Genomic DNA, 12,721 nt, shown 5'->3' with positions numbered 1-12,721 from the left:
TAACAACATAGCTCAAAATACAGATAAGTTAAATATATTCCATCAAAATGTATGCGGTATTTCAAATAAAACAAATGAGCTAGAAATTTACCTGGATGAACAGGATAAACAAATGGACTATGTATGTATTAGTAAGCACTTTCTCAATAAAAATGCTGTTTCTTCTTTTAGCCTACCTAATTATACGTTAGCATCTTTCAACACAAGACCATCTAAAAAGAGGGGTGGTACACTGATTATGGCATCTTCAAATAGAGAGTCACAAGAAATGGTAATATGTAACAAACTATATGTATCAGACGGCTTTGAAATTTGTGGAATTAGAGATATCAAAACGAATGTATACATTGTTTGCTGCTATAGATGTCCTAAAGACAGTAATTTTGAAGTATTTATGAAGCAATTAGAAACCTTGTTAGATTATCTTTTCGATAAAAAAGCAGTTATTTGTGGCGATTTTAATGTGAATTTGTTAATAGATACAAAGCAACGATCTGACTTCCTTAATCTTCTAAAATGTTACAATTTTAAGCACCTTATTAACGACATAACCTTCAAACGTAACCATTCACAGTCATGTGTTGATAACTTTTTAACCAATTTACCCTTTAACCAAGATATAACAACGGATGTTGATCATAATGGGTTAGCAGACGGACACGCTGCAATATTCTGTAGTCTGACCTTAGATACAAACGAAGCCAGCAATGACAATATGATTGTTATAGAGAAAAGATATCTAAATGAAAAATCTGTAGAGTCATTTAGAAAGAGGTTAGCTGACGTATGTTGGGCAAATTTGGATGTTAACGGGTTTCTTAGTAAAATATCTGAAGAATTCCATCTAAATTTTATTAAAAAGAAGAAGAGATTTAGATGTAAAGATCAAGTGAAATTAAAATGGATCACAAAAGGTGTAAAGGTATCTAGTAAAATGAAGAGAATAATAACAAATATCAATAAATCAATCTGTGACCCTTCTATTTTAATTTACCGTGATAAATACATAAATTTATTCAGAAAAGTTATTAGACATGCAAAAAAAATAGCCGTACAAAGGGAAATTTATAAAACCGGAGGATCAATTAAAGGTATTTGGAGCGTTATTAATAGACATAGAAATAAATCAACTGGCCTTAAACAGAATAAACTAGTAATGAAAGTCAATAGCGATACTATATACAAACCACAAGACGTTGCCGAATTATTATCTAATCGTTTTGATTACAGTAAAATGACGAGTACAGGTAATTTGTCCTCTGCAATCCACTGCTTAAAACATCACGATGAAATGTGCTATAATGATATAATTTGGTGGCCGATAACATCTTCTGAAGTTACAAAGACCGTGCAAGCCATGGAAAATAAGAAATCTTACGGGTTTGACGAAATACCAATTTTTGTATTTAAACAATCTATAGATATTCTCTCAGAACCTCTTGCACAATTCTTTAACCAATGTTATGATGAATCAATCTTCCCTGATCAGTTAAAGGTAGCCAAAGTTGTGCCTGTGTACAAAAAAGGCCAAAAAACAGACCCGAATAATTATAGACCCATATCACTTCTTCCAGTACTGTCAAAGATTTTCGAAAAGCTTATTAAAACCCGTCTTTTGCAACACCTTCAAAACAATCATATAATTAACCCAAGACAATTTGGCTTCCAAAAGAATGTAGGCACTATAGATGCAATAAATCTTTTGATTGATGATGTCATCTCAAAGATCCATAGTAAAAATAGAGTAGTAGGCTTATTTCTAGACCTCAGTTCTGCCTTTGACACAGTGGACCATGAATTGCTTATGAAGAAACTGGAGTTTTATGGTGTAAGGGGCAAAACTTACGGTCTCTTACGTAACTATCTCGAAAACCGTAACCAATACGTAGAAATAAAAGATACAAGTCATGGTTGCGTAAGATCCATTAAGTCTGCACCAGTGGAAGTAAAACGAGGAGTCCCGCAGGGGTCCATTTTAGGCCCTGTACTTTTTATTATATTTACAAATGATCTTGTTAAATTTATATCTAATGTAGTACCAAACTGTAATTTAATAATGTATGCTGATGATACTAATGCTGTTGTACACGCTAAAAACTTAGTAGAGCTCAATGAACTAATCAATCTTGCAATATCTTCCTTTTATGAATGGTTTACTTTTAATAATTTATGCCTAAATACCGATAAAACTCAAATAATTCTGTTCAAACAAAACTCTAAGAAAAATGACGAGCTTCTAATCGTTATGAATGGAACATCTGTAGCAGTAGTTGATGCTGTAAAATTTCTGGGTATACGTCTCGATTCTAAATTAAACTGGACACAAGAGCTGGATGGTATTGAGAACGCAGTTAGTTCAGCATGCTATGCCCTGAGAACGCTCAGAGATGAAATTAATATAGAACATCTTAAAATAGTTTATCATGCTCTGATTGAGTCCAAGTTGAGGTACAGTATTATGTTATGGGGAAACAGCTTCCAATACAACATCAATAGAGCTCTAATCGCTCAAAAAAGAGGGATTAGAATCATGATTCGCATCCCACAAAGGACGTCTTGCAGGCAGTATTTTGAAAAACTTGGCATCCTTACGGTGCCTAGTCTGTATGTGCTCTTATTACTCACGGATCTCGTTAAACATAGCTCAAAATTTGAAACTGATGAGGAACAGGAGTTGCGTAAAGTGTCGCGCACCAAAAATATAAAAGTTAATTTCCGTCCATCATCAAAAATAGAGGAACACTGTGTAAGACACCAGGCCGTGAAATTGTTTAACAAACTTCCTGTAGAACTTAAAACAATATCAGAAAGTAATATCTTTAAACACAAATTAAAACTGTTTTTATTGAGAGGGTGTTTTTATACTATAGATGAAGTGTTCGATATTGTTTAGTCTCAAGTGTTGATTTACTTGTTTTTGTTTAGTTATAAGTGTATGTGTAAAATGTATTTTCAAACACAATCCTGTATTGTTTATGAATAAAATACTATGACTATGCTTATTAGTAAGTGGGGCGCATACGCCATTTCTTGGGATTACCTAAGTAAAATACTTAGCCTATAGGTGTAAGTTATTGAAATAATGTTTCTATTCAGAAACATGACTCATATTTCATGATTGTAGAAGTATTTATTCATATGATAGAGTTGCATTTTAAAGAGTTTGCCTTCTTCTTATTCTTAGGTACTTTATAATATAATAATGTACCTACCTACTTATGCATGTGGTGGCGTAAGTGATGTTTTTTTGTAATAAATACGTTCATTATATTATTTATTTACCAACTAGTTTCTGCCCGCGACTCCGTCTGCGTCGGATGATGATGATGATTGATAAAAACTATCCTATGTTCACACAGTTCTACACAGTAACGTCAGTAACACATAGATCTAGAATAACGTTTAAGGTACGCTAGGCGCCATAGGTTCAGAGAGCGGAGTTTAAAAAAAATCGTACCGCTTTTTTAGATCACAAAACGGTTGCCATAAATTTAATTAGCAATCTTGAGGATTTTGTCTAGGGACTTCATCGATTCGAATCCTGATATTTTGAGATAGATAGATAGATAAATAATTTATTGCCACAACAAAGGTTATAAATTACAATTATTTTTACACTCTAGCTATACTTAACCTAGACAATATTATATGTATAAATGAGCTCAAATTACATCTATGTGAGTTACGTGACAATAGGAGAGTCTCAGCTAATGTGCTGGAAGCCCCGCCTTTACTGCGTGGCTTCAGCGCTGGGTTTCAGCCTGCCCGAAATTGAGGCGGTGACACAAGGCGACTGCTAGTACTAACTTATACTATATTTTATTTATTTATTTAATAGGATTAAAAAAATACTTAACCGTAACAAATGTACAGAGCAAATTCAACTACAAAAAACAAAGGAGAATAATATATAAGTAGGTAATTATTTATGGACAATTATTTTGCCTGAATTGCCTAAGATCCTGTCCAATCGCCTGAGCACTCGAGCCACACCGGTCCCCTAGTTTCTATGGAACTGTTCCATTTTGGCTACGGAAGTCCGTATGCTGTCAGCCAGGACCGCGGGCTCCTGGTAGCCGGCGAAGTGTCCGCCGAAGTCCAGGGTGTTGGACTGGACCAGGTTGGGGTACTTGTCCCGGAGGAAGTCGTCCGGCTGGTAGACCAACTCGTGGCGGAATTTGATGGCGGCGAATGGGACAGGTGTTGGGGTCCTGTTGAAATAGTTATTTAAGCGTATGGCGTAACATTGTAGGCAATATCACTACACCTTATAAAGCAAAGTCCCCCGCCGCGTCTGTTTGTGTGTTTGTATGTTTGTTCGCGATAAACTCAGAAACTACTGAACGGATTTTTATGCGGTTTCACCTATCAATACTAATAGACAAAGGGTCTTCATGCACCGCAAAGGCCTTCGCATACGACCTCGCCGCGGTCGTCTTGCTCCGACACGCCCAGTGCACGGTGAAAGAGTCGTAGAACTGTCAGTCCCTTTAACATCACTTACATGAAGATACTCATGGACAACGGGTCCTGATGCACCGCCAACGCCACCGCGTACGACCTCGCCGCGGTCGTCATGCTTCGACACGCCCAGTGCACGGTGAAGGAGTCGTAGAAGTCGTCCATGTTATAGTTTGCCGACAGGTTACCGTCGATGAGTCTCTCGCCGGCCACGTCTGTTGCCATGATCAGGTTCTGGATGAGCCAGGAGGCATGGGCGACTGGGGAGTCGTCCAGACCGTGACCTGGAAAGTGACGTTTGTTTAAAATGGTGTGTAGAAACAAGAATGTAGTTTTTACCAGAAGGGGTAATCACAAATTATAAATTCGTTGTTTTAGAAATCTTAGGACATGTTAGGCACTTGGAGATTCGAGGGTCAGAAGGTGTGATCATAATATAGGTAAAAGGTGTCCGTCAACAGAAAAAAATGGTGCGGCTACATTAGCTGCTTATTGACTCGTTGGGGCTGTCAATAAATTAAATACAAGATACAGATATATCGGTACGTTTACTAAGAAAATAAGGGAACCATATTTCCAACAGAGGACATTCCACCAGTACATTTAAAACATACTCACCAACGTTATCCGGCTTCGAAGCCTGCATATGGAAGTACCCGAAATTCTCTAGATAGAACTCCAGGCGAGCTGTCAGTGGATATAGCCGGTCTTCGTATTGGGCCTCCACCACGGCCGGCGGGTACAGCTGTCCCAGCACCAGTTTGGCTATTGTCCGAGAGCGGAGACTGGAATTTGAGGATGACAATTTGATTTGAAATAGTACTTACTGCTGCTCTGATATTCAGGTAAATCAAATCAGGCAAAACAGCTACTCCGCGCTGTCGCAATAATTAGTGTCAACTCTTTACACTTATTTGCGAACCTTCTGAATGCAATTATAGTTCCTACCACATAAAGGTATATGATGAATACATAAGCAATAAATGTAATAAACCAATACTTATTCGACTCGACTTTTGCCTCTAAGAGGCAGACTAGTTAGGATGGACTTCCGCCATTTAACTCCTGATTCAATAGCTAAAAGTTATAAATATTCATCATCAATTTTATTTATCTCCTTATATACAACAGAAAAATCTTCTACGAAATTAAAGTCGGTTAAAGGCCGGTAAATCCAAGGTCGTGGCAGTGCAATTACGCTAAGACTTGAATCTCTTAAGTCCGATTAAAAAAAAATGCGGCGAATGTATAAGAATTATAAGGGGGAAATTCAAGGGGCATTGGGGGAGACAGCACCACTTTTCAGTACTACAAGAATCAGTAGTCAAAAAGCGGTGTAATAATTATGCATACACCACAGTTCTCCTGATAGATTTTCGTAGACTGGTCTTCTTTGTCGGTCCCTCATTACTGAGGATCGTGATCACTTGGTTTTGCAGCTCCTATGATTTGTCTCCGTCATTCTCGATCTCCCATAGTCCTCACCGCTTGGTGGAGTTTGCCTGAGGTGGCCTTCTTAACTTGGTCGGACCATCTAGTTGGTGGGAGGCCCTGCGATCTTTAGCCTTCCACTTTTCTGACTGGTCTATTTACCTAGCCAATCATGAATGAGTTCACAGGTATTTATCCATACCTGAACGGGAAGTTAGTATGCAGCCCCAGCACTCTTTCGGGGAAGAGAACAGCGACCGCGTCTCCAACGGCCTGGCCCACGTCCCCGGCGTGGATGTAGAACTGCGGCTTGCCCAAGCGCAGCATCAGATTCTTCATTATGATGCCCATTTGGTACGGAGCCATACCGATCTTGTATGTCGCCTGGGTATTTAAAGTTAACTATAATATATAGTTTAGTCTGCCAATTGACTAAGGACAGCGTGAAAGTGCTTCCAAAGTGTTAATATGCTTTAATTTAAGTAAACTTATTGGAACTCTCGTGTCGGCAAAATTATGGATGTAGAGCCAACTGTAGTAGACATCGTCCGTTTAAATAGTTTTATTTCATATACATCATCAGCTTAAGTTAGAAAGGCAATATTGCCTAATCTAGCTGATTTCTAAAAGTAGTCTGGGAAATGGTAACTTGATGTGTCTTAAAATTGAATTGTTGTTTATTTCGAAAACTACTTAGAGTAGTCGCAATTATGATCGAAAGAGCATGAAAGTTTATATTTCTGCAAGAAATAAAAGTCTGGAAGAAAAATAAATCTTACTAACCTCTGAATACCCATATCCCGGCAAGTGTGGAACGATCATCTCAAACACAAAGTCACAGTCGTCTCTCTCTTCCATCAGGTCTTGGATGACGTAGACAAACTCGAAGGCGGTGACTGGAAAGCCGTGCAGCATCAGCAGTGGCAGTACCTTCTTCCGGTGAGGGTTGGGAGCTTTCGCGTGGATGAAGTGGATGTCTAGTCCTGAAGTTGGTAGTTCAAGAGTTTTTTTTAATTATACCTTTAATCTTTAAAGGTGTCATTGCCATTGTCATGGAGAAAATTAAAAAGCAATTCAAGCTTAATGTAATAAGAGGATCATCCATATCATATGTATGTTCTAATCAAATCAAATCTAGAGAGCAAATACAAATAAATATTTGAGGAGTATTGGGTTTAAATTGACCGGAGTAACTAAGGACATAAGTAATTAAGTAGGTAGGTAGTTAGGTACATATTAAGTCCAGAAGTTTTACTATAAATTTGACAGTTCGGGGTAGTTCTCCACTCTGACACTTACCAAATGGCTACGCGTTAGTGGTAGTATGACCCTAAGTACTATAATTAACCGACTTCCAAATCTCAAAGAAGGAGGTTATCAATTCGGTTGTATGTTTTTTTTTAATTTTTTTATTTATGTTTGTTACTCCATATCTCCGTCATTACTGGACCGATTTTGAAAATTCTTTTATTGATTGTATGTATATGCATACAGATTGGTCCCGTTTTTGTCAAAACCCAGTTCTGATGATGGGATCTATGAGGAATCGAGGGAACTCTTAACATTTTAAAGGCATACATATAGTGATTTTTGGGTTTTTATCAACAAATCAAGAATATACATTCAGAAAAGTGACATTTGATGAAGTGGAACTGCTGATGATGATCAGAACGGAACTCTTCAACGACGCATAGTTCACGTTTGGCGATTTGTCCTCTTAGTTATGTTTGTTAAGCAAATTAAGTTTTTAAGCCACATTTTTGTCAAGCTCGAGTTCTGATGAAGGGATCCATGAGGAATCGAGGGAACTCCTCAAATCTTAAAGGCATGCGTATAGAGATTTTTGTATTTACATCAGAAAATCAATCATTTTCATTAAAAACTGTCGCATTTGATGAAGTGGAACTGCTGATGATGATCAGAACGGAACTCTTCAACGACGCATAGTTCACGTTTGGCGATTTGTCCTCTTAGTTATGTTTGTTAAGCAAATTAGGTTTTAAGCCACATTTTTGTCAAGCTCGAGTTCTGATGATGGGATCCATAAGGAATCGAGGGAACTCCTCAAATATTAAAGGCATACGTATAGATTTTTTTGTATTTTCATCATAAAATCAAGCATTTACATTTAAAAAAGTGGCATTTGAGCAAGTGGAACTGCTGATGATGACCAGAACAGAACCCGGACTCGCACCCGGACCTTGACCCGGACCGGACCCGGACTCGGACCCGGACCTTGACTCGGACTCGGACCCGGACTCGGACCCAGACTCGGACCCGGACCTTGACCCAGACTCGGACCCGGACCTTGAGTCGGACTCGGACCCGGACTCGGACCTTGACCCGGACTCGGACCCGGACCTTGACCCGGACTCGGACCCGGACCTTGACCCGGACTCGGACCCGGACTCGGACCTTGACCCGGACTCAGACCCGGACTCGGACCCGGACTCTGACCCGGACTCTGACCCGGACTCGGACCCGGACTCGGACCCGGACTCGGACCCGGACTCGGACCCGGACATTGACCCGGACTCGGACCCGGACCTTGACCCGGACTCGGACCCGGACTTCGGACCTTGACCCGGACTCGGACCCAGACTCGGACCCGGACCTTGACCCGGACTCGGACCCGGATTCGGACCCGGACTCGGACCTGGACTGGACCCGGACTCGGACCCAGACTCGGACCCGGACCTTGACCCGGAAAACCACTATGATACCTTAACTAAATAAACCACTATGATTATCTGCCATAAAATGTAGGTATAAAGTATAATGATGCCAATCTTCCTAGCCCCTCCCGCTCAAACCCCCGTACACCGCACCGCATGCGCCGTTAAGTGGGTTAGGTTAGGTTTGAACTGCGATCCTCACAGAACCGAACAAGGGTTAGGTTAGGTTAGAACTGCGAGCCTTACAGAAACGAAATGCTACTTGAAAAGTGGGTTTGATTAGGTTCGAACTGCGATCCTCACAGAACCGAACTGCTATCAGAGAAGTGGGTTAGGTTAGGCTAGAACTACGACCCTTACGGAAGCGAAATGCTAGTAGACAAGTGGGTGGTTTTACCTCCTTTTCTACATAGTGCACAATCTACAATAATCTTTCACCGGCCCCCATGGAAGTCGGTTTTTTTTTCTTAAAAATTATTCTGTTATGAACTTGAACTGAGCAGAGAGAGAGAAAATGACATTACCCTGAATATTTGTAATGCTCTGCGGGAAGCTGTTCAGCCAGTCCTCCCTCGCCCCGAAGTCGTACCCGTCAGCCCAGTAGTCGAGGAAGTGCGCGAGGTACCCAGCGTGGGTGCCGTAGAGAGGATGGGTGAGGAGATCAACAAGATGACATTACCCTGAATATTCGTAATGCTCTGCGGGAAGCTGTTGAGCCACTCCTCCCTCGCCCCGAAGTCGTACCCGTCAGCCCAGTAGTCGAGGAAGTGCGCGAGGTACCCAGCGTGGGAGCCGTAGCGAGCATGGGTGAGGAGATTAACAAGATGACATTACCCTGAATATTCGTTATGCTCTGCGGGAAGCTGTTCAGCCACTCCTCCCTCGCCCCAAAGTCGTACCCGTCAGCCCAGTAGTCGAGGAAGTGCGCGAGGTACCCAGCGTGGGAGCCGTAGAGAGGATGGGTGAGGAGATTAACAAGATGCCATTACCCTGAATATTTGTAATGCTCTGCGGGAAGCTGTTCACCCAGGCCTCCCTCGCCCCAACGTCGTACCCGTCAGCCCAGTAGTCGAGGAAGTGCGCGAGGTACCCAGCGTGGGAGCCGTAGAGAGGATGGGTGAGGAGATTAACAAGATGACATTACCCTGAATATTCGTAATGCTCTGCGGGAAGCTGTTCAGCCACTCCTCCCTCGCCCCGAAGTCGTACCCGTCAGTCCAGTAGTCGAGGAAGTGCGCGAGGTACCCAGCGTGGGTGCCATAGGTGTTGCCGGCGTTGTGGAGAGGCTGCGTCAGGTTCCGCCGGTTGTGGATGCGGTACCGTAGGTCTGCTATCATCTGCAATATAATACTTAACCAAATAAAACAATCTAAATATCCGTTGAAGGTTTAAAGTCCTAGTTTCAGTTTAAATTTAGTTCCGTCCATTATCTTGATTGGTCCCGATCTACAGACACGAGGAAAGTACCGTTGAAGTAAGTTCCGCGTTCATATTTCATAATGACAACGTTCCATGTTTGCTATGGGGCGTATGATACCTTTTTTTTTGGTTTTTTTTTGCCTTCGGTCATGTCATATCTCACCTCGTCAGAAAAGTGCACGGTGAATCTTCTAATGCTGGTATCATGTTTAGCTTGGTCTCCCCACCAGGGTTCAGGGACGCGGGGCGGAGGCTTCGCCGGGAAGGCCAAGTCCACCAGTCTGAGCGCCGCCGATAGCGCTGTTTGGAATGCGATCTCGTTCTGAAACCGAACTATTCGTTGAAGTTTGTAGCCGAGCTTTGGTTGTTAAATAAATTATTTATAAAACGTCATATCTATAAAGAGAAAAAAGACTGTTTTGGACAAGACTTGAACTTGCGACTTCTAGGTATCAACCCGCTATATAATGTAAGTGTTCTTAAATAATGTAACACTTCTTATACTTCTTTAGTCGCGAGTTCGAGTCTCACCCGAGACAGTGAACTTTTCCATTGCTTCTCTAATTCAAAAACTTATAGGTCGATTCCAAGTTGGGTTCGCTCGCCGACTGAAATGAATTCAAAAAGTCTATCTTTTACGTAAATAACTACACAGTTATATTTATTCAATTATTCCTATATTGTTAATACCTATTAAAGGTCCAATAATAGTACTTTTCTTCAGTAGGATATAGTTATTTGTATTAACAGCGAAACTTATTTCTTCAACTTGATTTTTAATAACTTACCACTTCTCCAAAAACACTGAAGAAGACATCGCAGAGGACCGGAAAGGCGTCGACAACCGTCTGCAAAAATCCTGCCAACGGGCTCGAGACCGTTTGACCGTCATCACACTTCACTACCACCAAACACAACAACAAACATGCTGTTAGACGCATGTCTGGTTTATATTTTATTTTTAATAATTTTTTATATATTTTTTTCTCTTACTTGTACTTTATTTTCAGTTTGTTGCGTAACTAGTTCAATAATTTTAACTACTTATAACTTACCCTTACAGGCGTAGCCTTGTGCGGAGACCCCTGACATATTGAGTTATGCGTTTTATTGATAATAAAATTTATTCTTTAGTCGTATAATTATTTGTTTATGCGAGTCAGCGTCCCACTGCTGGGCAATGAATAGAGTGAGCAACAGGTGCTAGTCAAGCAAATTATTCAGCTTTTATCACAGTCAAGGTTGCTTTGTTTATTATTTATGGTTTATAGGTAGTATAGCTACTTATTTCTTAGGCACACATGTAAAGTGTATTCATCCTTACTTGTCTTATCCTCCTAAGGCCCAAGATCCTACCTATAGTAATGATTCAGTTCAATGAAATTTAAATCATATTAGAATTGGAACAGAGTTGCTGTTGCTTTGTTTCCTTCAGTTTTTGAACAACGTAAAATCAACTCTATTTCCTACATTGTATCAAATTTCTGTGGCAAATTTTGCATTTTTCATTTCTACGGCTTAGGAGACTATCACGTAAACATACATTTCTCGAAGACATTGTCACACTTTTCTGTGGAATTACACAATTATCATCACTTAACATGTTGTTGACGTTGTTGTATACTTAAAGATACTCACAAAGTATTGAAATCAACCAAATAACCACTGAAAAATATCATTTCTAATAAGATTTTCATCATTCATCGCTGTAACGAACGGATCACCTCAAAAACATCTCAAAAACATATGACATTACGATGTCTAGATTGTCTTTGAATCGTATTGTTGGAATGATTCTTTGACGTCACGTTTGTTTACAATTTTACACGATAAGACACGTAAGGATGAATACACTTTACATGTAACACATGTTTGATTATGTGCTTATTTTTTTACTTTTTTGCGAGTCAGTGTCCAACTGCAAATTATTCAGACAAGTCTAGTCTATGACTATGGTCAATAGACCATACTACAATAGTAGGACCTACTTATTTCTTAGGCACACATGTGTTCATGTATTAGGCACATATTCTTAGGTAACACGTTTGATTAGGTGACCTAAGGGTAACTGGCAGATGTTTTGGCACTATTGTGGTACTTATATATTTACTATTATGTAGATTTCACGAAATTACTAGTAAAGTATCTGTAAATCATCAGTTAGGGTCACTAAAAATATTCGTACCTATTTTATTAAATCATAGGTGTTTAGAATTAGGATTTACATAGTCTCTGATACGCACATCACAGAAATATTATTTTTATTGAATTGTTTTAAGCGTAGCCAACTGAAATTATTATTATCGTTTTTTTTTTGCAAGTATGGCGTTTGAACACATGGCAAGTATTTAAATAACTAAATTAAAGTGTAGTGTAGCGTTCTCAAAACTAGAAACTCGACTGATTAATATGCAAAGTAGAGCCGTTTTAAGACGGGTAATTAATTCTCTACAGGGTGTATGATATCCGTTATTTATTGCTTTACTAACCAGTTTCCAATTGCGGTAAATAAATTATATAATTGTTTATGAATAATCATAGAATAACACGTAGGAACGTTAATTCAATAGCCACTAATATACCATTAGGATTTAGACTGCACCAGCGTCAGGCGTGGCTCATCCGCGATTTCGTCGCTTTGCTACAGGTAGCTAAAAGTACATCCGTTCCACACCAATTTTGGTGGCTAGCCATAAGCCGCGCGTGGCGCTGACGCCATCTAGCGGCCATATCTG

General features: G+C 40.0%; 2 protein-coding genes across 2 annotated transcripts; both read right to left on the bottom strand.

Annotated features, from left to right (window-relative positions):
* Positions 1-4,000: 4,000 nt before the first annotated feature.
* On the bottom strand, positions 4,001-5,923 carry LOC134800379 (juvenile hormone epoxide hydrolase-like). The gene is made up of 4 exons (XM_063772879.1): positions 5,889-5,923; positions 5,080-5,246; positions 4,505-4,745; positions 4,001-4,211 (listed from the first exon to the last, which is right to left on the bottom strand). The coding sequence occupies exons 1-4, from the start codon at positions 5,921-5,923 to the stop codon at positions 4,001-4,003; spliced, it is 654 nt and encodes a 217-aa protein (XP_063628949.1).
* On the bottom strand, positions 5,855-10,927 carry LOC134800378 (juvenile hormone epoxide hydrolase-like). Its single transcript, XM_063772878.1, has 5 exons — positions 10,775-10,927; positions 10,150-10,308; positions 9,658-9,904; positions 6,676-6,875; positions 5,855-6,276 (listed from the first exon to the last, which is right to left on the bottom strand). Exons 1-5 carry the CDS (start codon positions 10,925-10,927, stop codon positions 6,085-6,087), a joined length of 951 nt encoding a protein of 316 aa, XP_063628948.1. The 3' UTR covers positions 5,855-6,084.
* Positions 10,928-12,721: the final 1,794 nt, after the last annotated feature.

The sequence above is a fragment of the Cydia splendana genome, chromosome 19 (assembly GCF_910591565.1).
Source record: "Cydia splendana chromosome 19, ilCydSple1.2, whole genome shotgun sequence".
Lineage (NCBI taxonomy): Eukaryota > Metazoa > Arthropoda > Insecta > Lepidoptera > Tortricidae > Cydia > Cydia splendana.
The sequence above is the reverse complement of the archived record's forward strand: the minus strand, read 5'-3'. Positions and strand labels throughout refer to the sequence as shown.